The sequence below is a fragment of the Macrobrachium nipponense genome, chromosome 33 (genome assembly GCF_015104395.2).
Source record: "Macrobrachium nipponense isolate FS-2020 chromosome 33, ASM1510439v2, whole genome shotgun sequence".
NCBI lineage: Eukaryota > Metazoa > Arthropoda > Malacostraca > Decapoda > Palaemonidae > Macrobrachium > Macrobrachium nipponense.
The window spans coordinates 52525439-52552435 of NC_087219.1; the positions used below are offsets into that span (position 1 = coordinate 52525439).

At 35.5% G+C, this 26997-nt stretch overlaps 1 protein-coding gene across 2 annotated transcripts in view; it reads right to left on the reverse strand.

Moving 5' to 3' along the window:
- Positions 1-26997, reverse strand: part of LOC135203191 (mucin-3B-like) — a 69228-nt gene that overhangs the window by 24384 nt on the left and 17847 nt on the right. For both annotated transcript variants that reach the window (XM_064232915.1, XM_064232916.1), the window contains exons 2-6: positions 20207-20365; positions 11912-12072; positions 8577-11295; positions 4135-7497; positions 1602-1707 (exon numbers count right to left, since the gene is read on the reverse strand). In XM_064232915.1, the coding sequence (XP_064088985.1) occupies positions 1602-1707; positions 4135-7497; positions 8577-11295; positions 11912-12072; positions 20207-20365 (6508 nt within the window). The remainder of the gene's footprint in view (positions 1-1601; positions 1708-4134; positions 7498-8576; positions 11296-11911; positions 12073-20206; positions 20366-26997) is intronic.

A 26997-nucleotide genomic window follows, 5' to 3' on the forward strand; every position in this document is an offset into this window, starting at 1 on the left:
TGGACCCAAACAACGAAGGTCACCTAGAACTAGATAAATCTCTTAAATAAAAAGATGCAAAAACAGAATTAGAATGCCAAGTCACCGCCTCAAGCACCTTGGTGACAGAGACGTTCTTCATAAAAGCTACCAAAGTGGTGACTGCTCTAATATTGTGTGCTCTCGGCGCCTGGCCTTCACGGGCAACCGAACCACCAGTTTTAAAACTAAGATCTCTTGAGGAAAATGGATACACCATTCTTCGACATAGGTCTCTTGACATTTCGGAGTGAAACAAACAGATGACAGGGACAACCCTGAATGTTCTTCGTGTGATTAAGTAGCATGAGAGACCCTTACAGGACAAAGAACCAATTCCTCATTCAAATTACTGACAGTCGATTGGCGACTTCAGAACAAAAGAAAGACCTGGGAACGGGATTATCAGACGATTAGGTCTTTGCAACAAATTCGGGAAGGTAAGACAAAATCATGTCTTGTCCAGATCTGGCTACAAGAAAAGTGTGCGCTTGTAGTTCACCCACCTCTTGGCTCTCATCAGAGAGACAAGGAAAAGTGTTTTTGAAGAGAAGTCTCAAGTCACAAACCTGTCCACAACAAAAGTTACAAATGTCATGGGGGTCATACTCCCTGCTACTCATCCTTGTCCCACAAACCAGGCAATTCCTGATGTTGCTAGCAGAAGGAAGAGTCGAACCATCTTGGATATCCACTGAACTGGTCACAGACCAATCCAGTTGCACAAAAGTTTGTCAAAGTAAAATACAATCCACAATGAAGAAATAAAAGGTAATTCACTTATTTTATGGATTTCATAAATGGTAAATAAAAATAAAGCTACATTAACAAATAATGAGAGCTTTAACAGCGCAAAAGGTTTCTGAAATTTATAAAGAGCGGCCATGATGTAAACAGCACGGGGGCTCGTTAACAACTGATTTTCAAGTGAAGGTTTTGTAACTGTCAGTGTTGCCAACTGGCGGACAGAATAAAGGTAACAGGGTTGCTAATGTGGTAAATTTTGGCACGGTTTTTGGGGATTCAGGGCTAGATAAATTAAGGTAGTGTTTATTAATACCAGAAAGAGTGATAAACACAGAAAGAATTAGTATTATGTATATTAACAAGCATCTCCTCATCCAGTAATTGACATTTATTGCTCTTCCTGATTTTATTCTAACTATCCTTTTCACTATCTAAATATAACTATTATTTTCACTTTGTGAAAAGTAATGAAGATATATGAGGTGAGGGAGAGTACTGGCCCACTACCTGGACCTTAGCTCAGGTTCACATGTATTAAGGGGTTACTTGATGGCTTTTATTTTCCTGTACATAACATTTCTGTAGCCAAATTTCAATACATGACTGGAATAATGTAATTCTTACTTCTTGTTTCTTTCTATTTAACTTACATTTACTTACTTATATACAGACATACACTTGTGATAAATGAAGTTGTGGCCATACAAGTGAAAACTTACTTATTATAATAATAATAGTACCTAAATAACCTCAATAGAGGTTCTCAAAATTTAAGCTTTGCATACATAGTTCTGAATAAATTTACACAAATAAAAATCATTCAAATATTACTATACCTTGAATCATCATCATCTTCATTGGTTGATGTTGATGCAGCTGAAGGATTCCGTTTCTTTACACTTCCTCCTTCAAGAGACTCATCCTCTGAGCTTTCGTCGTCATCTGTAAAGTAGTAAAAACCATTAGAAAGGTTTTTCAGCAGACAATCATTAAAATGTTTTGTCACAGAACACATCATTAAATAACCTCTTCCACCAAATCATAATTCTTAGGGGTAAATGTGTACCACCTTTAACTACACCTAAACTTCAAAGGCTGAGAAAATATACCATCCAGCCAACATATCTTGAGAAAAATTTATGCTTTTAAATAAAATATATAAGTTCCCCTCTTTCCAGAAGGTGTAATGGTAACTAGCAGCAGCCCAAATATTCAGTCTCTCCATTATTCTACAGATAATCATAGCTCCTATACTAGAAAATGTATTGGTGATGAAAAGGAGGCCCGTGAAAGTTGGTAAATGCAGATGACTCAAGATTCATAAAAGAATCTATCAAAATCTGAAAATGTGACTCACTTGTCAGGTTATCGAAATGTTACTGCTCATAAACATTTCTAGATGGGTTAATTGACAATTTTATTCATTGCTTTCATTGACCTGTGAGCGACAAATTATAGTAAATAAAAATTTATCTAGTACTCGCATTACCCACTAAAATATCATTGCTTTCTCTAGTGACAGCATCAAGGAAAATGTGAGATCAGAATAACTCACCAAATTTCCCATTCCTATTGACCACACATGTATTAAGCCAATTTTTTTATACAATTTTGTGTTTATTTACTTATTTTTCAATTAAAAAAAATATATATATAGTATTTAAGTCATCATGCTATATACAAATAAATAGACAGACAATTACAAATGAATAACAATCTTCATACAAAATTTGTTATCATAAGTGAAATTATATATATATAAATTATATGCACTATGAAACTGAAAAGGCATAAGAAATTGGAACAAAATGCAAGTCGTCATTGTAGAAGAAATTCACAAATGTTAATCACCCAAGAGGAAACCAAGCTGGGAGCACATTTTATCTGATTATTTTTTAAATTTCTGGGGATGTTTCTTTTATGAAAAAAAATACTTTTTCTGCTAAAAAACAGCTTTCTATCAATCAAAGTTTCATGGGTATCACAAAATAATAAAAAAAAATTCTCTCAAAATTATTTCCGAAAAGTGAGCAAACATACCTTTCACTACCTTGAAGAAAACTGAACACAATTCAATAATACACTCAAAGCACAAAGTATAACTATATTTGGTCTATTGTAAAGAAACTTTCATGTATTTTATTTGTAAAAAAAATAAATAAATAAAATAAAGTAAAAAAAAAATTTTTTTGTTTTTTTTAAACTGAAACATTTATAAGCCTAGGTCATCTTACTTTTAGCATTCCTCCTACCTATAGCTTAATTCTCGAACTGACAAAAACTGTTCAATACTATAAGAATCATGCCCATTTAGCAATAAAAATTGTACTAAGTTTGTGAATAATCACTATTTTCATTCCAACAAAAAAAAAAAACTTATACTGTACATCTTTTGTTCTAAATATTTGAGATTCAACTCCTTTACTGTTATTTTATTGCATATTTATAACTGCCTGTCATTCTGTACTGCCTGTCATTCTGTACTATTATTGTATTTACTTGTTTTAGATTCAACTGGATGCATCTTACAATTGCTCTCTCTGGCCTAGTGTACAAGTGAATTATCCGTAAGTCTCAAGGTATAAGGTAGACAAAATTTCTGTGGCCAAACTAGTATACTATGATCAGCTTTAGAAAACAATATCTCAGATAAAGGCCTCAGATTCTGCAAAATGGCACTATAAATCACATTATCAAAGGTTGCATGGTGGACTTGCATATTTATCATGTACTAATTTACAGCTAAATGAAACCAGTCACATGTGGCTTGTCATAAGATAAAAACATCAATAAAACACTATCCCAACAAGAGCTACGCCAATTACAAATTATATCAATGTGCTGCGCTACTTCCTGACGTTAAGTACGTATTCCCCTTTCCATGCTGGATAAGCTGCGATAATGATCAAGATTAAAGCATAACTTGCAGTTCAAGTTTTGCTTAAATCCTAGAGTCAAATATCAGTTTAAATTTTTTTTTTTTTACTGTCTTTTCAGTCAACTTTAACAACTTCACTATTTACAATCTTAAGTCCTACTACCTGAAGACTTTAATTTACAAAATGAATAAGATGCACCTGGAAAAATAAGCAAAAAATGTACAGTATTAGAGAAAATAGTACAAAAGTTACAACACCTTCTGAGATTGTTTATTCCTAAAGCCTCCACAAAACACAATACTTGCTTCAAGTAACAAGAAGCTACAATGGTAAGGGAAGATTCAAGCAATGTATACACCTCCTCACCCATCCCCTCTTCCAGAAAAACTATCGTTAATTCACTATATATAATTGGAACTGCAGTAAAATTTCCCCTAATTCATGTCTGTTTAAACTGTACTATAAATTAAAAAAAAAAAGCATAGCATACCTTTAATAAGTTTGGACTCAGCATCTCCTTCCCGAGGTCTTGTTGATTTTCCCTTTGGGCATTCCTCCTTTTCACCCACAGCTTTTTCAAATGGTTTTCTTCGAGTTGATTTTGTTGACAACTCAAGTGCAGTGTCCTCATTCACACTGGAGGCATTACTACTTTCAGATTCGTGTCTGCGTCTCTTGGTCCCTCTGGTGGCTGGACTGACACTAGGTCGCAAGACAGGTACCGGACTTGGCTTTCCCATGGTTAACATACATGCAGGACTTTTTCTATCTACCTTTGGACTAAGTTCAGCGCCGGGACTGCTTACCTTGGGACTCGCTAGTCTTGCACTGTGCCTAGTGCTTCGAGTTAGTCTTTTGTCATCTGGCAAAGTTGTATCTGCTGGGGGTATTTCTATGGACAAAGCATCAAACTTTTTATCTTTGGCTTTAGTTTTCAAACTACCTAACTCATCTTTCTCTTTTTCAAAGTCTGCAATATCGCATTTAACCTCTGCAACTCCTTCACATTCTGATACAGTTTTCACTTCATCTTTATCTTTCTCTTCAGCATCAGACTCAACATCTTTTTTCCTTTCTCTGTTTCCATAAGTATATAGAGGAGGATGTACTCTCATAGGTGTGGGTTCTTCTCCAGTAGGTGAAAGTACTTCTGGACTTTTACAACTTTCTGGTCTGTCATTCAAGTCCTCAGGCTTCAAGATTTCACGTTTCAACTCACTTGGTTGCAACAACTTTACCTGAGGTGTGCTAGAAAAACCAACAAAGTCAAGGTCTTCCGTATCATCACCATTTGCCATTGTGCTGGAGACAATGGGTGTAGATGCAGAGTTAGTAACAGAGGTAGCCATGGCCTGAGCTGCTGTGGTGAGAGTTGGAGCAGTTAAGTGAGCCTTGAGGAGAGAAGGAGGACTAGATTCCTCAGTCTTACTTACTGAGAGTGTCTGTAAAAGGTGGCTGTTCTTGGCCCCACCTGTTGCCATAGCAACCGGCTTCACTGTCACCACTGTCATGCCTCCAATTCCTGAAGTCACCTGTTGACTGATCTGGCTTTTCACTGGAGACACAACTACCTTCATGGGACTGGTGGTGGAAGCCATGGCACTGCTACCTGGTAGGGCCACTAACCGAAAAGTTGTCCCTGGAGGAAGATTAAGGGAGGTATTAACTTGCCCCTGGCTTGTGCTGGGCTTCAGAGTAACCACCTTCGGACTTGTGCTTGATGTTGTCACACTTGTGCTGGTTAGAGTTGCTTGGTGACAGCACACAGCAGAGGATGAGAAACTGCTACTGAAATCTGAGGGAGTTGGAAAGCCTGCCATTTTATCAACTGAAGTTTCAGTTAATGAGGCTGAGCATTGTGACGGAGCACTGCTGTTCTGTGGTCTTGTTAACGTGAGCGCCAGAAGAGATGGTTTGGACAGGACAGCAGAAACTGTTGTGGTAATCTTTGGACCATCAGGCACACTTGGAAATGTTGTGACAGGAGAGAGTGATCGCATATGCGTGGTGTGAGTGGTGGCACAAGTTAAAGTACCTGGGGTATGTGCAGTGCTTGCTGAAATGTAACTATGAGTATCATGACTACAGGACGAAATATGACTAGTTGATGCAGGAGATGCTGGAGATGAAGATGAAACATTTAGGGTGGGGACTATCACACTTGGTGTAGGCGAAGTGGAACCACTGACAGTTTTTAGGTTGGTGTTAGTGCTGGTGTAACTGTGAGAGGTTACAGTGGATGAATTTACAGTACCATAAGAAGGAAAAACTGATGATAAACCTACTGATGATGGGGTTAGCCTAAGAGAGGCTGTGCTTTGTTGCGATGATAATGACAATGTACTTGAGCATGCAGATGCATGCAGAGATACAGACGATGATGATGACGTACAAGTGTCTGTAGGTATTAGGGTTGATTCTGATACTGAAATGGAAGTGGTAGGAGTGGATGTTGAACAAGAATGGGGAGTAGAAAATGAAGTCACAACAGTCTCAGAGACTTTGGGCACTGGAGATGCTGTGCTCAGGGGCACATAGTCAACTAACTCTGTTTTCACCACCAGTTCACTTTTCACAAGTTCACTTTTTACCATGGGTTCATTTTTCACGATGGCCTCGCTTTTTACACCTGAATCACTTTTAACTTCTGAAACACCTGGCAACACTGTGTCAGATGCATAACTGGTTTCTATTTTTATGGGGAGTTGTTCACTGGATTCAGGTGATGGCAACAGCTTTGAGTCGGCAACTGCTTCTCTACTAGCAGATCCTTTGGTGTCCATTTCACCGTGAGATTCACTGGTGAGTGAGGAACATTTAGAATTGCTACCTTTATCACCAGAACCTCTCCTGACACCATCTTTCTCATCTATATTTTCCAATTTTACCTCGACTTTCAAGCTTACTTTTGGTTCTCGAGTAACACTTCCACTTGAGTTAGTAGTAGCACTGGACTTTGTCTCACCCTTAGCTCCTACTGCTCTATCACTGTTCTTCTCAGAAAATGGCTCACATTCCTTCTCATCCCTTCTACTTGGGCTCTGATCACTCTGATTTGGACTTTTCTCAGACAGGGCATCCATAGATTCAATACCAGAGTCTTCTCCCCCTTGCCCACTCCCATGCTCCCCTTTAGGAGTGCCATCAGGACTCTCAACTTCACTTTTGGTTAAAACGACATTTCCTGGAAAATCTGGGGCCTTAACTTGCTCCAAACTTTTATTATTAGTATTAGTCTGTTCTGGTTCCTGTTTAACACTAGTATCACAGCTGCTTGAAATAACATTTGTTGTGTGCGACTCTTTGCTCTCACTTTTCTCTTCACACTTAACCTCTTGTTTCACCTTTTCTGATGTGTCAGTGGCTTTGGGTCCCACCTTGACACCAGAGGTGCTGTTTGTACTCTCAGACTGAGAAGAGACAGGCACTGTAGTTGAACTGTTAAAACGTCTCAAAAGGTCATGCATGCTACTTGAATGAGTATCATTCCTTTTCGTTGAGCTCTGTGAGCTTTTCAGTGCCTCTTGCAAAGCTTTTCTATCATTCACATCTAAATGAGTCACTCTCCCTATCTTCGTAACTTCACTTTTAGATTTACAAGAACTTCTACTATCACCATCACTAGTTTTACCTAAACTAAGAGTTTCATTCTTTGTCACACTGTGAATAGTAATATCTGAGTTTGCTTTTAAGCTTGCCAAATCTGTACACACAGTATGCTTGTGAATGTCTACTTTTCTAACACCTTTGTCAGTAGAATCTTCCTGTCGGAGGGCAGATAATTTTTCCGGAGAATGAGAGACCTTATTGATCATCACCGAAGAATTCAGGTACGTTGGGATACTGCCAAGACCTGCAATACATCAACAAACTGTAAATTTCTAACAAAAAAAATTAAATAAATAAAAAAATAAAAAAATAAAAAAAATAAAAAAAAAACTTTAGAAATGTCCCATCAAACTAGGTCAAGTAATACCCAAGCATTGTTAAATGGCAAAGGTAATTTTCAACTACTTATTTAACAATAAAACCCTCCTTCCAATGTTTGGAAGGAGTATTGGAACAATAAAATTCTACAAAAATTCTTAGTATGTAGTTACTTTGTAATGCTTCAGTAAACCCATAATCATGTACACACTGCATGCCTACTGTTCCTTATAACCAACTAAAACTTTAAATCTTCTGCAATTTATTTTTAATTTAGTTTTCTTCATGTGTAAAGTATCAAGAATAGTCAAAACACAAATATGTAAAGTATCAAGAATAGTCAAAACACAATACAATGTATCTACCTGACCTTGAATAATGGTTCACTGAAAATTAGCAAAAGTTGAAAGAGGGGAAAATCTAAAGGAAACATTTCTCTACAGCTCTGCAAATAATTTCTAACGACTATATTATACTAGTCAGAAAAAATGTGCAATAAAAAAGTTTTTATTAGTTACTGTACTTTTTTAAGAGTCAAGATTTAAGGCATTAAATTCTAATTTTCACTATTATATTTCCATGGTTTTATGCAAACTTTTATTGAACCATGTTCTCGTTTTCAATGCAGGAGATTTAAACACATGCAGTGTTTCACAACAGAATATTTTAAACAACAGTATGCAAATATACCTGGGAAAAATTTTAATTTTCCAAATATGAAAAAATTACACTTCCAGTAATGTCAGGGTGCCAATGCCTAGCTTACACAATCAGCTTTCTCATGAATTATAACAGTAATAAAATTGCATCTTCCCCAACCCCCATCCCTTGCATAAAAAGTAAAAATAAAAATGAAATTTTGCTTCATCATCATTTACATTTATGTGGAGTAATATTAAAAATGAAAATATGATTTAGAACATGTACCTACATCTGTACCAATAACCTGTTCAACTTGCTAGAAATGAATTGTAAATACACTGTAAAAACACCAGTAACACTTACCTTCAGGAAGATCCTTCTTAAGTGACTCAAGGGTGTGCATTTCCCCAGAGCCTTTTCTCTTGATTGTCAATTTGCTGCTACTTGGGGCATCAATTCCTTGTTGCTGAGGTTGCTGCTGCTGTTGCTGGCCTGTCCCTTGATTCTTCTGTCTTACACGCCCTAAAACAAGCTTGCCACTATGACTCAAATCTCCATTCATCAATGTTGACAGATTGTTAAAACGCAGTCTTCCTACAATATTTTCTGTTTTCTCATCATTTTTTCTAACTATCTCACTTCCTCTCTTTTCCAGTTCAGTTTTGAATAAATCTCCAGCAGACTGTGAGGCAGAAATGCTAGATGAAACAGGACAAGTAGCCGAAGAGTTGGCTTGCAACTGACTTGAGGAAGAGGATGGATTTATGTGTGGCTGTTGCGTATGCAAAGCTGCAACTTTGGTGATACTAGGCGGTAGGGTTTCCAAAATTTTGTGACTAGCTATTTCACCCATACTATTTAGGTCACCAACTTTACGGATCGGCGTTTTGGTTTTTGGTCGCGTTCTGAACTTGCTCTCCAACTTTGTTAATTTAGAATTCTCAGACTTATTTGCTGAAAGTCGACCTTCTTCCAGTGTACGTGCAGACTTTAATCTGCCCTCTAAACCTTCTTTTAGCTTAACTTTTAATGGATTTTCATCTATATCCAAATCTCCTTTCTTCTTCCCATCTAAAATTTTCAAGATTGTGGCACTATCCTCTCCACCTCTCTCTTTACACTTGAGTTTCACACCACGAGCTTTGCCGGTGTCACTGTCTGACTCACTACTACGAGGCTTGTTTCTATAGCTTCGCCGCTTACTTTTACTCTCCTTTGATAAGTCTTTCTCCGGATTTCTTTGGGCATCCCCATCCTCAATTGGATTAACAATCCTTGCTTCTTGATGTTCAGAATTTAATTTTATGTGAAGTTTTGGAACGCGTGGCTCGTTTCCCAATTGAGAGCCTGATAATGAACACGATAATCTTTCTTTCCTATCACCTTTTTTAGCATTTGGTACAAAAGTTGTTTGAGCAATTGAGGCCTTACTAAGCTTTAGCTTAAGTTTAATAGATTCCCCCGTACTGCCTGAGGTAACCACACTATTCTCCCTTGATGAACCTGGGCTTGAATCCTTATCCCGGTACTTAGATTTATCCTGTCCTAACAATGATCTCCTTGATTCTAGACTATGTAATGATACTCTTGATGTTTCAGAGTCAGACTGGTCATGGTCTTTCTTTGAAGCAGTACTAAGGTTGGACTCTTCATCCGATACAAGAGAATTGGAATTTAATTCTTCATTTACTGACGGGGGTCTTGCTTCTGGTTCAGAATCAGAACTCTCACTTGGCCTTGGTTCCAAAAGGCCAGTGTTGGGGTTAATCAAATACTGACTTTCCTTCCCCCCTGATCCAAACTGTGGCGGTGATGGAGGTACAACCCTTGAATCACCAACAGTGCTTGGGCGAGTAGAAGTTTGCAATGGGACTCTGGAATGAATACCAGAGGTACTGCTACTCAAGACCACTCTACGCTGATCAGTGCTATAAGGTGGCCTCTGACCAGGAGGCGGCTGACCAGTTGCCTGCGGATGTTGCTGTAAGCCACCACCTGGGTTACTGGGTAATCTTGGATGTGGAGTTACAGTACTCGTGATGACAGATCCACCAGAGTACACTTGTTGGTGTGTATGTACACCATCTTTTGCTCTAACTGAATAATTAGTACTGAACTGTGAAGATGAACCAGGTAAACTGGCTACTGTTACAGATGCATTGAAATTAGCTGAATTAGCAGGAGGTGGAGATAATGCAGGCACTGCAGGTAGAGGTAAATTAGAAATAGGTGTGTGTGGTAGGGAGTCAGATGAAGGTGTGGATGTAGTGGAACGTGATGAAGGAGATGCAGGTGCAGGAGACCCGTGAGGAGAACCTCCGAGCACTACCTTTGCTTTATTTACTCCAACAACAGGTTGATGTTCAGGCTGTCGAAGAAGATCAACCAACAATGGACTATTCAAAACATTTCCACCAGTCCTCTGTGCCACTTTTACAGCCTGCGTTGGTGTTGGTCGGCTACTTATTCCTTGTGAAGCTGCAACAGGGTAATTTACTGCTCCTTGTGGGTTTGGACTGGCCTGGACAGCAGAAGGCAACACAGGTGGGCCAGGCTGAGCTATGGCGCTTGGCTGAGACACAAGAAACTGAGGACCATTGATCTGTGGTACTGCAGGTCTTGGTGCAGGCGGTCCAGGTGCACGCAATCTAGATGGATCAAGGCTTGGATAGGGAGGAGGGGGGTTGTATATGGGTCTGGGAGTAGATGGGACATTGGCATGACCAGCCATTGTTGGTCCTACTGGCTGCTGCAACTCTCGTCCTGGAAGCGCTTTGGGCGCATTGTTCATACTGGCGTACGGGTAAGGCGCTCTTACTTGAGTTACGGGGCGTGGGGTCATAGGAATACCATCCCCAGCTGGAGCAACCACATTCGGACAGCGGAAATGCTGGTTACCACCTGAAGCTTCAGTGGGTGGGGGAGCTGCTCCAGGTCCTGGCATGAGCCCAGCACTTCCCAGTGCAAGTGTGACAGACCTTGCAACACTAGATGGTCCAGCCCCATCACTGGGAGCACCCTCAGTACGCAACACAATCTCAGTTGGTTCATTGTTAGCTCCAGCTAATTTCAGGGAGATGACCTGGAAAACAGGCGATTTTATCAAATATTTAAAAGATACAGATATACTAAAACTACCATTATTGCTACTATTCCATCAAGAACATTACTGTTCTTGGTCTGTATGCTGAAACACTCCAGCTGCTCATACTCTGTCCATTTCTCTCTAATAACATATCTTTTTGTTATTTCAGTTTTCATTTACAGTAAAAATAATTTTTAGATTCAATTAATGTATGGTCTGGACACATATCTAATTGTATACTACTGTAATAAACTGAGAGCAAATACATGACAACCAGATAAATTTTTAGTATACAGCCTCAATAACTTTAAAGGCTCTCATGGCAACAATCAATATAAAAAAACTTACTGTAGAATTAAGAATAAGAAGACAAGAGGTTTACTATAACAAAGGACTTTAAATTCAAAATTAAAATAATCTATGAAACATGGAAGAATTTTGTAACTCCTCTGAACCAGGTTTACCAATTATGCAGATATAAAATAGAACCTTCCCAAATAAGTTAAGGTCTAATAGTAATTGATAGTCAGAAAAACTTTAAACCACCATTACCTTTGGCCCTTAACCTGAAAATCTAACTATAAATTACCAAGAAAAGGCAACAGTGCTCTACCTGATCTCCTTCTACTTGAACAGAAAGAATGCCTAATTGACGTAATGCTTGGTCCCCTGCCTGAGCCAACTGGTGTAAACGAACAGCAGCTTCACGGGGGATGGAAAAGGTCACTCTAACACTGTTCCATGGCTCAACTTTCTGAACAAACCAGGTACAATCTGAAATTTACGAAAAAAGAAAAATAAACAATGATAAATTACCCTCACACCCAGAAAAAGGCTTGACATTCAATTTTCATTTAACCTGTTCTGAAAATTTTGACCATTAGTACTTAGAAAAACATGCACTTATAAATTTACTTTTCTGCCAACTTCAGCTTCTGGGGCTTACAATGATGAAACTGCATAAAAAATTGCAGACATTTGACTGCCATACCATACAATCACAGGCTTACCAAAAAATAAGTAAACTTGTATCTTTAAAACATTAACAAGCCAAAACTACTTGATACATTTTCATTGTGCTTAAAAGCATATGGATTACAGAGGCAATTAGCATTATGATATAGGACTGGTTGAATGGGATTGAATATGACATTTTTAATCAATTTGTATTTATCATTACTTAACAACCATTGTTAAGTAATGATAAACCATTGTTAAGTAAGAGGAAAATCTCAAAGCACAGAGAGCTAGAACCCCTGGTCAAAAAATGGCTTGCTCAAGGAGAAAAGCTGTGCTGGTGACCACTTGCTTTATCATCAAACTTCCTCTGATCCAACACATTGTAGTATGGCAGCAAGGTAATCAGACAGGATGAGATTGGTTTGAAGTTGGAAGTAAAAATATTCCAACCAGTCCCACTAACGGCTTTTCATTAACACTTAAATTACACTGATGCCATGATCTATTGTACAATGGTACAAATCATAAATAAGAAACTTGACATAACTTTTTAGCTTCAGTAACTGCAGATGAATTTTTTTTTTTTTTTTTTTATGGCTGATGTAGATGGCAATTTCCTTCTCCAAAACAATACCTATAATGGTTGGGGTCTTGAACATATTCTTACCTATTCATATTCCCTCAGCAAAATTCCCAGCTTAGTCACCAATTTCCATGTTAGCACATATCTGCTACTAGTTTTACAGATTACCAGGACCCTTATTACTCAAGATACTTAATTGTCACACTAACTAATAACGGAAGTCTTCTCCGTTCCTACAAAATTCAACAAGATATTAGGCCGCTTGATGCTAAGCGGCCTAATATCTTGTCGTGTACCATAGAATACACCCCTGAAAAATGATGCCCTATGTAAACATAGTCTAGCCTAGTTGCTGATTTAGCTAACTACTTGGCTAAGCTCTGATGCTACTTTTCATCATTTTATTACTTATATTTTATCATTTTATAACTCATACAATTCAAATCTTTGACTCCTTTCTTCATAGTGTCTAATTTTCTGTATAATAGTGTACAGTCAGTCCCCAATTTTCGGCAATTCAGTTTTATGATGCTTGTCTAGTGACAACAATAACTAAATTTTCGGCACCAATCCGCACTTTAATCGCTGATATTTGGTTGTCGTCATGCCGTCAGGAACAGAACACTTGCCGATAACCAGGGACTGTCTGTACTTTATATTCTCAGAATCTACACAATATTATCTATGACTTTCATCTCTTAGAAGTGTGTGTAGATGATACGGTCTTTACCATTACTTCTATATAGCTACCTACATATTTACTCATTCAATATGCCACCCATGAGATCAGATGCTGCTAGAGGTAAAAAGCCCAAGAATAACTCTTTATCTCTACTAAAAAATCCTTCCCTCTTTAGAGAATATTTAGTGTTTATTTTCCCAGAAAAATGGCTGTGTACATTTATTACTTTCTTTTCACAGCGATGCTCAAATGCACAGGTCAATCATCGAAATTCGTTCTTTATTTTTATCATCTCATTATCCTCTATTATCAAAATCAATTATGCAGAAACTAATAACTAAACTAGGAAGATCTTAAAATTTGGGAAAAGAATTATATTCTTATGATAAAATTAAATTTTATGTATACAGTAGTACCTCGAGATACGAAATTAATCCGTTCCGAGGCGGCCTTCGTGTCATGAGGTTTTCATATCTTGGACCACATTTTACATGTAAAATGGCTAATCCGTTCCAAGCCCTCCAAAACACCCCAGTAAATTATATTTCCAGGCCTAAAACACATGTTCTAGGGTTACGACGCCGATCCGACGGAAGAAATATGACTCCAAAAAGGCAAAATACTGTACATACTTGAGTAATATTCAACTGCATGTAATGTTCAACCCCATTTTTACTGCATATATTAGGAGACTTTAGCATATGTCCCTTAGCAATAAGCCTAGCCTATGTTAGCGGTTGCTACTGTAGCCTAGTCTATGATTCTGACATCTAAACCAAGAAGCTAAAAGCTTAGAATATGCCAATAAAATGTATAAATAATCAGTATGTACTCATTTCCAATAATTATTAATTAACCATTAACTATAATACACAAACAAACAAAAAAAACCCTTCCAATCGATTGTTTACATTCAGCTCTTACCGTCTTACGAGTACCGAACGAACGCCAAGCAATCATTTTTCCTAGGACACAGTAAGTCATAAATTTTCATTAGTATCTCTCTTCAACTAATGAAACTACCAAACAGTATAATAACCATTCATTTCTATTCTTTATTCTTTCTTTACCTAATGGAGATACCGAGTTACTGACAGCTATAATGAAACATATACGTAACATAATATTAAAACAGAAGAACTCTAAAAAATACGTATTTGTTGGTAGTCTGATTTATTTTATGTTTTATGATATCTAATTCACAATTTTTTTATTAAATGTATTGCATGTACTCATTTCAAATAATTATTAAGTAACCATTAACTATAATAAAAAAAAAAAAAAAAAAAAAAACTTCCAAACTTCTGTTTACATCCAGCACTTACGAGTATCGAACGATCGCCAAGCAATCACTTTACACAGTAAGCCATAAATTTTCATTATCTCTCTTCAACTACTGAAACTACCAAACAGTATCATAACCATTCATTTCTATTCTTTATTCTATCTTTACCTAATGTTTTTTATTATTAAATGTGTTGCATGAATAAGTTTTTCAATTTACAGCATCCTTTTACCAATAGAATACTTAAAGCACAATGGGTAGAAGCTGACCAATAGGAGAGCAAGATCTTATGGGGTGACTAGCATCAGGAACCAATGGGAGAGCGGGAGGATGGTGGCGAATTTACTCAGCTGGCGGCGCAGGAGTTTTAAAATTGTTCTCGGTGGTCCGGGTGAATCTTGGGACTTTACAGCAAGAACCTTTCGTATCTTGAAAACTTTTCGTATGTAGAGCTGTAAAATTTTTCGTATTTGCTTTTGATCTCCACTTTTTCGTAAGTTGAGCCTTTCGTATGTCGAGGTACCACTGTACTTACCAAGTGATTACATAATCAGAGCTATGTAATCACTTAGTAAGTTTCATATATAAAAATTATATTTTTATGATATAATGAAAAGTTATGTATACATACTTACATACTTACCAAGTGATTGCCTAGCTCTGATCATGTAATCACTTGGTAAGTTGCCTACATAGAAGTCACAAATATGACAAATTTTTTATAAATTTGAATTTTTCATAGACAACAAACCTTGTCTTAACAATAAGATAATCTTCTAGCACCAGCTGGAAACTGGTTTTAAAACAATCAGAAATTGTAAAGCAAGGAATCTGTGGCATCTGGCAATTCATGCGTATACAAGGTAGATGCTGGTCACCGACTGGGCTTGGAACCTCATGACGAACCAGTCTTTCTTTGACCGCCTTAGAGAGCAGGAGTTTTTGCTCACCTCCTAAGCCGGTGATTTCTTTTTGTTTCAGGCTGTTTATCTGTGTGCTTTGTTGTTGTTATGGAGCCCTCCAATTCTGCAAGGCCTCGTCAACACTTGTGTTCAGGCATTCAGGGTTTCTGAGAAAAGTTGTAAACAATATGTGGGTGCCACCATCATGGCTGCTAAAAGTGGCTGATTCAAAATTGAACCGAACCAAGAGCTCTTGCGCCACAGAATGACAGTTTTAAAGAGGTTCTACTGTACATAGTTCTAACGGTGGACCTGGAAGAATACCCACAGTGCTGTCAGAAGTAATAGGAATAGATTAGACAGCAAGACTGAAGCAAAATTGCCAAGATGGATGTTACATACAAGACCAAAGGTGTGCTGCTAAAGGCCAAAGGTAAACTGTAAACACCCTATAGCAATGCATACAGTTCACCAAGTGAGGTACACTAATGGCACTAACTGCTTTCAAGGACCATACAGTAAATGTTTAGATGTCAGGTGGCACCAAGATGAGGTGTTCAGGTTAACCTTTAATGGATGGATAGGCTCTCAGGAGTAGCAATAACAGGTTGTGGGTGGTAGACGATTGCTCGTGGGGAGAAGCAATATTACGCGCCTTCGATTTGAAGGGAATTGGGTGGGAAACAGGTGCCACTACTGCTATAGCCCATACAATGACTAGATGAGAGACTGGGTGGCTCAGGGCTTACTTAGTTTTGGTCTTGACTTCAAGGGAGGATGTACGTACTGTCTTCTCTGTCTCACATGCTGTCTTTTTGTAAATTTGCTCATAAATATACTAAGGGGTTGCTGTTGGTTTTATTTCTTATCTTTTATAATAGTATGTCAGTTATAAATGTAATTTTGCAAAGAAAATGGAATGAAATATTTTTAAAAAATATATGACCAAAAAAGCTACTGCATCTTTGTTCTCAGTAAATTTATGTATATATTTTACAACTATGCTCAGAATGTTACTAATTTTACAAAATATAATAAATTCATTTATTAACCCTCAATGGACGGACTGATCCTCGGGAGTAGTAATAACAGGTTTGGGGTAGTGGACAGATTGCTCCTGTAGATAAACAATATTACGCTCCATCAATTTGGAAAGAATCGGGCCGAAAAGAGGTGCCATACTTTTAGAGCCCATAAACTCACTAATGGCAACATTTGCACTGACTAAGAACACATTTGTGGGCATTTGACGACTTCAGCAGTGCTTGAGACTTGAAGAAGAGACAATGTTGTGCATCTCTCTCTTACATGATATCCTTTTGTAAATTTGCTCATAAACATGCCAAGGGGTTGCTGTTGTTTTTAGTTCTTGTCTTTTATGATAGTATGTTGGTTGTATATGTAATTCTACAAAGATTTTTTCAACAAATATGCTACGAATCTGTTACTAATTTTATTTCTTATCTGTTTTGATATTGTATGAGCAGTGATTATAATGTTACAAAATAAAATATATTTACTTATTAGAAAAAATATGTTTGTAAAATTTACGATTGTCTTGTAAAAGAGGGCCCCCCATAACTTCCTCTTGCCACTATTGTTTTTTTTCGTAAACTGGCCAACCTCAAAGTTTACCCTGCCTGAGGAGCTGCTTGTCGATATATTTATGCAGCCAGTAAGGGTTAAAAATACCATGTACATATAACTAAGTAAAATTTTTTATTGTCTTGTAAAAGAGGCCCCACAAATGGCTGTCAATAGTGATTTTCAACTTCTCATGGAAGGTAGGGGAATTTCTTTAGTATTTATTTTCTTACACCATGTGCATTTGCATACTTTACCCTTTCCATTGACGAGATTTTTTTTTTATTTATTTTCCCGACCTCAAAGTTTACCAGGTCTGTGGTGCTGCACACTGATGAATTACCCCGTCCACTAAGGGTTAAGGGGAATAATTTACCTCCAAGGCAGTCCCCGGTTATCGGCGATACGGTTCTGTGGGGTTTGTCTAGTGCCATAACGAGATGAGTTCCGGCTACCAACACCATAAGGGTGCTTATGGCGCTGGTAACCAATTCAATTACGGCCCCATAAATCACAGTTTTGGTTTTGTTGGCGGTTATTACTCATCAGCACACACCCAGGGATGGTACCCTGCTGATAACTGGTGAATGCCTGTACAGTGATCACCCTGTATTCACGGGGGATGCGTACCAGATCCCCCCCCCCCAAATGAATAGTTAGAACCCGAGAATGCTTGGAACCCCTATAAAAACACTAAAAAACAGCCCATTTTGTTAGTTGAAACTCAAGAAAAACCCACTAAACATTTTCATACTTGGTTTTTTTAAAGTTTTATCACAAAAAGAGCATTTTATGATGAAATTGATAAAAAAAAACCAGGAATTTGTGGATATTTCTCATAGGAAAATGCCGCGAATGTGCGAATTTTCCGCGAATAATGCAGGGAAACGCTCCCAAGAGAAATCCGCGAATCCGGAGAGTGCAAATACAGGGGGGTCCAACTGTATATCCATGCAAGGAAAGTCTGTTCAAAGAGGACTGTCATCAAAATAGTCCAATATTCCAAATCTCAAATATTTTTCCCTAAGTATTGCTACATTTATTTATCTTTTCTAAACATAACTGACATAGATGCTGAGCTGTAATATATACCTGAAAAGCAAATTTCCTGCTTTTTCTTGATGCTAAAAAATTTATAGATCGTGTATACCTTTTTTTTTAATACTGTAGTATTTAAGAAAATTAAAATAATTACTGTTCTTGGCTAACTCAATGGTAACTCAGTGCATCATTCTGACTAAGCAATTTGTTGTTTTTAGATATTCAGATAACAAACTATCAGTACATTTAATTTGCTTTAAAATGAAAGTAACCCCTTCTACAGCAAGTAATATAAGAAAATCATTTCGCATCCTAGAAGGGGCAAGCCAGAGTGGTGTGTGTTTACCAGAAATGAGTCTGGGATAACCCTCGCCCACTCTGTCAAAGGGTCAACATGCCAGGTCATTTCGTTTCCAAGGACAAATTTAGTGTTTGACTTTTTTAATTTTAGTGCTGCCAACTTTCCTGTGAGATAAACTAGTGAATTTGTGGCTTATACCAATACCTTTAACCCTGTACGAGCAGCAGGCATCATGGCATAAGAAATCTACCACATATCATATGATTATCTTTATTTTGTACTATAATATTCAAATGAATTTAATGAGAAAACATTCACATCTTTTGAAGGGGCCATCCATATATGACTATATATGGCAAAACACCTCAACTCAGGATGCAAGGGAGATTAGTGTGACTTGAGATTTCATGGGGGAATGCTCTAGTACATCTTCCCATTCCAGTACATCTTGAACATATTTGCCCTTAAATATATCAGGGATTGTTACTGATTTTAGTTCTATCTTTTTCATTACGTATTATAGCTTTAATTGTAATTTTGCACAGTAAATATATATATATAGATAATATATAGATATATATATAGAAAGATATATATATATATATATAACGATAAGAATAGAGATATATAATATCTATAGAGATATCCTTATATTAAAATAAAAGATATATATATATATATATATATATATATATGATATATATAGAATCTTACGTGGATATATATATATAATATATCTATATTATTATAATATATATATTAGCTAATATATTAGATCTATATTCTAGATATAAGATAATATATATATATCATATATTATTAATATATAATATATATATATATATATAATCTAATATATTAAATATCTAATATATATATATATATATAATATATTATAATATATTATAGATATATATATAATATCTATATATAATATATATATCTATATTAATATATAGATATATATTTATATTAATTATATATTATATAGATATATTATATTATATATATTATATATATAAATATATAATAATATATATATATATTATATATACTAATATATATTATATAAGATATTATATTATATATAGAGATATATATATATACATATACATATAATCGAGATAGATATATAATATATTTATATATATATATATATATATATATAAATTAGAAAGTGCATGTATAACTTGCTAAACATTGCATATTTTTACTAGTATTTTGGAAAAGAGGACCCACACATTGTTAGAAAGATTTACTTCCAACTTCCTGTGGAAGGTAAAATAAAAACACTTGAATGTTTTCTTTTACAGAAAATTATACTGAACTACTTAATTTATTGAAGCCCAGCATTTTTAGGGGGACTTGTACTTCCTGTAAAAAAATACTTAAGAGGACTATTTAGACTCCACACAGTAAACTAACACTAGAAGCTGAATACAGCATTACTATAATGTAAAAATCAATTTTGGGTGATACAGCAATGCAAAACCCTTTCATTAACAAAATGAAACAAGCATAACATAAAGCTTAACAAAATAAAGAATACTGCATGTAATACTCTACTTACCGCTGCGGGTGACGTGTTTGAGGACATTTACCAGGTGGGTGAGCTTCTTCGGGAGTTCTGGGTCATTAATATTACCCTCACATGTGAGTACAGTTTCAATCAACTCACACCTCCCACCAACACCGCACCTGCCACCCCCGTCACCGCCCCCATCCATGTCTGCGATAAAAAAGAAAGAATAAAACCAATTAATCAAACAATATGATCATACATCTACCAAACCTTCACAAATTTTATATGAAAATTCCCTAGAAATGAACCTAACCTTAAGTGTCAATATTAATAATAATAAAAATTAACACAGCTGACAGATAGTAAACAGTAGTACTACTGCAAAGTAAAATCGCAAGAAAAAAAACATCCCATTTACAGAGATTCTACTGATAGATAATGATTAGGGGCCTTGGGCTACATATGCAACAACCCTTTTGGCTGGACAGGCAGTCCCCAGTTTTCCGTGGTCTCGGTTATCAGCGATCCAGTTTCACGGGGCTTGTCCAGTGACGACGACAACAGGGTTTTCAGTGCTAATATGGTCTGTTCTACGGTTATCAGTGCTGATAACTGGGAATTAGAGTTGTTATGCTGATTTTTGGTTCTCGTCACGCCATCGGGAATGGAACCACCTCTGATAATCGGGGACTGCTTGTAGTACTGTTATCTACGTTTTACTTCCCATCTGTCCTTTTTCCTTCTTTCTACTTAATCTTGTTCCAACTTTCATCTCTTAATCTAACAGAAAAAAAATATTTGCTTAACGTTATTTTGTTATAAAAACTCTCAGCGGTCTGGTTAAACTACATACATAATACTGTTGTAGCACTACAATTTGGCAAAAAATGTTAATTTATAATAATACCCTATATCCCAGACTTGGGGAGATGAGTAATGCCACTGAAATCAGCACTTGCTTTTTTTACCTGCTCTTACGTTACAATCACTTTTTCAGGTACGGGTATAATAGAAATATTACCAAAAGACTATACTACTTAATTGTATTACAATGTCTCACACAAATCCTTAATAACTCTTTAGTCTGTTTGTTTCATGCATTACATACATAAAAGTTAATTACAAAATTTATTGCAGTACACACGACAAATCTCGTCATTTACAGAAAACATTGCGGCTGGTCTGTTCATGAATTACGTACATTTGTGGTGCTGTAATCTCATCCCAGTATTTAGTAAGTGTTATGATGTGCTAATTTACACAATGGAAACACTGATAAAGTGTGACTTTAAAATGTTATTATGAATCATAAGTGAAGTGAGAACACCAAATTACAAATGAGGGAGAGGCAGTAGCATGGTGTCCAAGTGCTGGATTAATAACAGATTTGGCTGTGCTGAGAGGGGATGAGAAGCAGTTTTTTAGTCATTGGTTCATTGTAAAATTGAATGTGTAACCGGAAGGTTTTGCACAAATGGAGTTGATCCCTTCCCCTTACTATAACAAGTATACTTGTGAATCAAGATCATGTATACGTACTTTTTCCCCAACCATGAGAAAACTTGTTCATTACCCTACAATTTCCCTTCTTATGGTTATGATCCTGACTTTAATCATTCTTAAATATATGTCGCTTTTCTATCCTACCTCTCCCATTAGCAGGAAGTACTTAGTGTGCATGTTCTAAAATTGATGATACTGTGTCGTTTACTTTTCCTTATTTGCTGTCATATTGTCCACAATCACAATGGGCAACAAAGAAACCAACAAAGAAAGCCAAGTTGAAAAAATTCTGAAGATCTACTGAATTCAGGAAATAAAAACAGCCGAAATAGGCATCTCCAGATTTCACAGGAAGTTCAGAAGCTATAGAAATTGTGGCAATACAAAAAAAGACATGTCACTAGTACTACTCAAAATTCATGTACTATGTTCAAAACTACCATATGTAATATCAAATATCTCTCTCTCTCTCTCTCTTTTTGTTAACTACTATTTAATGTTGCATAAAAAAGATAATTCTCTATCTTATGTATAATGCTTAATTTCTTAAAAATCTAGTATCATCTTTCTTATTTCTCTATGAATCCTGAGTTATCTTTATAAAAGTAAAATTGTCATATTTCAGTTTCAAAACTTTCAAAGCACTATCCCGGTAATCATCATTCTGAAGAAACTCCACTTCATATTATCCCTTAAGAGAAATGCATGCCTACAAAAAACAAAAAATAAATAAAATAGAATAAAATAAAATAAAAAAATAAAAAGAGAGAGAAGGGGGTTAAAAGGCACAAGAAATCATGGACAAGGGATAAATGAAGACCCTGACATGTGAGAAGGTGAGTCCAAGAGAGCAACAGGAAAGAGGAGATTAGAGAAAACCCTTTTCTTATCTAACCCAATAAAGGAAAAAACTGATGTAAAAAGAGGTGTATGATGATGATTGGGTGGCTATTAATGAATTCTACTTTTTTCTAAATAAACAATATTTGATACTTTATTATGAGAAACTGTTTCACCACTTGACCACTCCACTATCATATTAATCGGCGGCCCCTCTCAAAATCAATGACCAAACCTTGAATTACAAGATCTTCCTCAAGTTAAACTACAGTAATTTTATCTACAATATATTTTCTTTCGTAAAATGTTTAACCATTTTCGTATAGTGCACCACCATTCAACTTCCAACTTGCATTTCCTATGCTTCCAACCATTTAACCTACCACTTCTAGCATCAAAGTTCTTTCACTTAAAATTTCCAAGTATAACAAACAATGCTGATCATTCTTTACACTCCTCTAACCATATCCACCTCAAAAATGATCTGTCTTTTTCCCTATGATAGTCTTCTGCATTCTTTTAACCATCTCTATAATTGATGTCAATGGTTTTTGTCCCTTATTTTTTTCATTGAGGTTAAAGAAAATCTTTTGGAATAAAGTTTAATTAATCATTCATAGTATTTGCACCAAATTGGCTGTAATAGTCAGTCAGTTCTGTTTTTCTATTGTTTGCCACACAAATCCTCCTGGAAATCATTTACCGTTCAAATTTACTTTCTCAAACATTCATCTTTAAATTTTTGCCTCAACAAACTAAACTAATTTCCACTTCTCTTTGCTATCACATGGTAAATACTATAGTGCTTGCAAGCAACAATTTCACCTCTCCTTTATAAGCCCTGTTTATATCCCCAAAACTTACACCTTTTTTTCTCACTTTTATCATCATTCCATAACTATAAGACCCTATTTTGGAAATCCAAGAATAGTACAACAAGCAATCAACATTCTCATCTATATATTTCTAGGCAAAGATCATTATTATGTTGGAAATTAATCCTCAACTATCTATAATATCTTTTTAATCCTAATCTGTCTCCATCCTTCTGCCATAATCCTCTTGTTCTCCTCATACCTAGTTCACTTTACCTTAATAAATCTGATTTCAGAGAGGTTTATATAAAGGACTTGCCTAAGCTAACATTATTTCATACTAAGTATAACAAACTGATTATACAATCTTGAAGAAATGGCATACTAAAAAAATATGGACTTCGCATACAATCATCATTTTCTAATTAATTTTTTTACAAATGAAATCAACATACTCCATTCTCTTCTTTCCTGTGTATTTCTACTTTCTCAGATTACATATTATTTAAGACTGTACATATTATGTACATACTTTCTGAATGCTTCTTTGCACTTTACTAATGTTTTTTCCGCATACTAATTTGGTACTTATTGGATCCTCTCTGCTCTGCTTTCATAATACTATGCCCAACCTATCTCAATTACTGAAATCTCTACAATAACAACAATTACCAAAGATTCTTCTGTACTTTGCTCAGGTTGGCATATAACATCAATAGAGTAGTGTAAACAATGGAAATGTTAATTGTATTATGTATTTTCCTTGACTTCTTGACAAACTTGCTATAGCTGCAAAATATTTTGTCACTTTACAACATTCTCAAGTTTTTAGCATGAATATTTTATCCCTTACACTATAACACATTAACTACAAGAATGCCGGGCCATGGATTCATTCACCACTGACTACCTACAATCAAGTGAATCTGGTAACTCCCAATACTCAGCCCCAAGATTCCACAGGTCCTCCATGTACAGTTTTTTAATCGTGGATCATGTATTAAGATGCAGATTATGACGAGATGTTTGCTGAGGATCTGTGAACTCTTTTTCAGCATGATGCATTCCGTGAAGTGGTGCTCTTCCACACTGCCAAACCTTCTGCGCAATGCCAATGTTGGTGACATACCCTCCAAATTCTACTGTGATTTTAAAATGGAAGATCCACTATGCTTCTTGTTGCCAGTTTAGTACCTTTGAGTTTCATGAGGTGTTGTCCTAGCACGAGTCATTCATCTTAATGAATGGATATGGGGGGAATTTTGGAGGGGGGGGGCCTGCCTGCATATACATTCCATAGAAGAATCCGTGAAGAGCATGGGTCAACTGTACTTAGATCACTAATAAAAATGTTATGAACTGCCTATTTTGTTCATTCAAACTCAAGAAAAGCCCCCTAAAAATGCTTGTATATTGTACATACATGGTTTTTTTTAATAGTTTTATCAAAAAAATTGCATTTAATCATGAAACTGATATGAAAATACAGTAATTTGTGGATATTTCTTATAGAAAAATACCATAAATACACGAATTTCCTACTAATAATGGGATGATATGGTCCACTGAGAAATCTGCAGATATGTGACTTAAGAATTGTAATTCTGAAAAATGCAATAAACTGTTGGTATATCCTACAGAAAGTATAAATAGTACAAATAAGTGAAAATTTGATAACCTGTGGCAAGCAGCTTCAGTTATGCTCTAACACAGCTTGTGATAATGTTACTTTAGTCTCCAGTAATTTTTTTTCTTTCATCTTCAATGCTTCTATTTTGTTCGTGTCCTGATAGCATCTGAATGAATGATGAAATCCAGACTACAGACCTAGACACTGCCATTCAGTGAAAAGAGAGAATTACAGTGGTTGAGCAACAATATAAAGATCCTTCAATATAATAATAATATGGCTTACTTATTCTTTTGATTACAGTCACAACCTCTCTCCTTTACCAACACCTTAAGTGCACTAATTAGAACATGCTGTAAATCATGACTTGTGTACATCTAACCTAACCTTCACTAAGCCCTTTAGAGGTATGATGCATTCTATTAATACTTTCAAAATCTCAATTTTTTTCCTTTCTTTTGCTGAAAACAGCATCTGTATATGATTTCTTTTCTTTTGCTGAAAACAACATCTGTATATGATTTCTTTTCTTTTACTGAAAACAGCATCTGTATATGATTTTTTTTTTTTTACTGAAAAACAGCATTTCTTTTGTATATGATTTCTTTTCTTTTACTGGAAAAACAGGCATCGGTAGATGATTCTTATTTTTCTTTTCCTGAAACCGCATCTGTATATGATTTTGTCTTTGTTCTTTTACTGAAAACAGCAATCTGTATATGATTTTCTTTTCTTTTACTGAAAAACAGCATCCACATTGTATATGATTTCTTTGCTTTACTGAAAAAATAACATTCTGTAATATGACACCTCTCTTTAACTTTTGAAAACAGCATCTGTCTATGATCTTTTCTTTTATGACAGCATCTGTTTAAAATCTGATTTCTTTCTTTTGCTTGAAAACGCATCTGTATATGATTTCTTTTCTTTTACTGAAAATAGACATATGTATAGTGATTTCTTTTCTTTTGTGCTGAAAACAAAAAAAGCACTGTTATGATTCTTTTCTTTTTTTTACTGAAAAACGAGCCATCTCGGTATATATGATTTCTTTTCTTTTTACTGAAAACAGCCATCTGTATATGATTTCCTTTTGTTCTTTTTAACTGGAAAAAACAAGCTCATCTGTATATGATTCTTTTTTTTCTTTTGCTGAAAACAAACAGGCATCTGTATATGATTTCTTTTCTTTTACTGAAAATAAGCATCTGTTGTATCTGATTTCTTTTTCTTTTGCTGAAAACCAGGCAATCTGTATGATTCTTTTTCTTTTTTTTTTTTTTTTTTTTTTTTGTTTTTTACCTGAAAACAGCATCTGTTATAATGATTTCTTTTGTTCTTTTACTGAAAAGCAGCATCTGTATATGATTTCTTTTCTTTTTTACTGAAAAACAGGCCATACTGTATTATGATTTCTTTGCTTTTGTTGGCTGAAAACAGGGCATCTGGTATATGATTTCCTTTGTCTTTTACTGAAAATAGCTCTGTATATGATTTCGTTTCTTTTGCTGAAAAACAGCATCGTATGATTTCTTTTCATTTTACTTGAAAATAAGCAATCTGATATATGATTTGTCTTTTCTTTTACTGCAAAACAAGACATTGATATGATTTGTTTTCTTTTACTGAAAAACAGCACTCTGTATATGATTTCCTTTCTATTACTGAAAATAACATCTGGATTATGATTTCTTCTTTTACGAAAACAGCATCTGGTATATGATTTCTTTTCTTTCACTGAAAATAAGCATCTGTAATATGATTTCTTTTCTTTTTTACTGAAAACAGCAATCGTGATATGATTTCTTTTTCCTTTTTCAAACTGAAAAAACAATCTGTATATGATTTCATTTCTTTTACGTCTGATCTGTATTATTTGACTTTGTCTTTTACTGAAAACAGCATCATGATTATATGATTTGTTTTCTTTTACTGAAAAACAGCTCATCGTATGATGGATTTCTTTTCTTTCTTTTACTGAAAACAGCAATCTTTGTATATGAGTTCTTTTACTGAAAACAGCATCTGTATATGATTTCTTTTCTTTTACT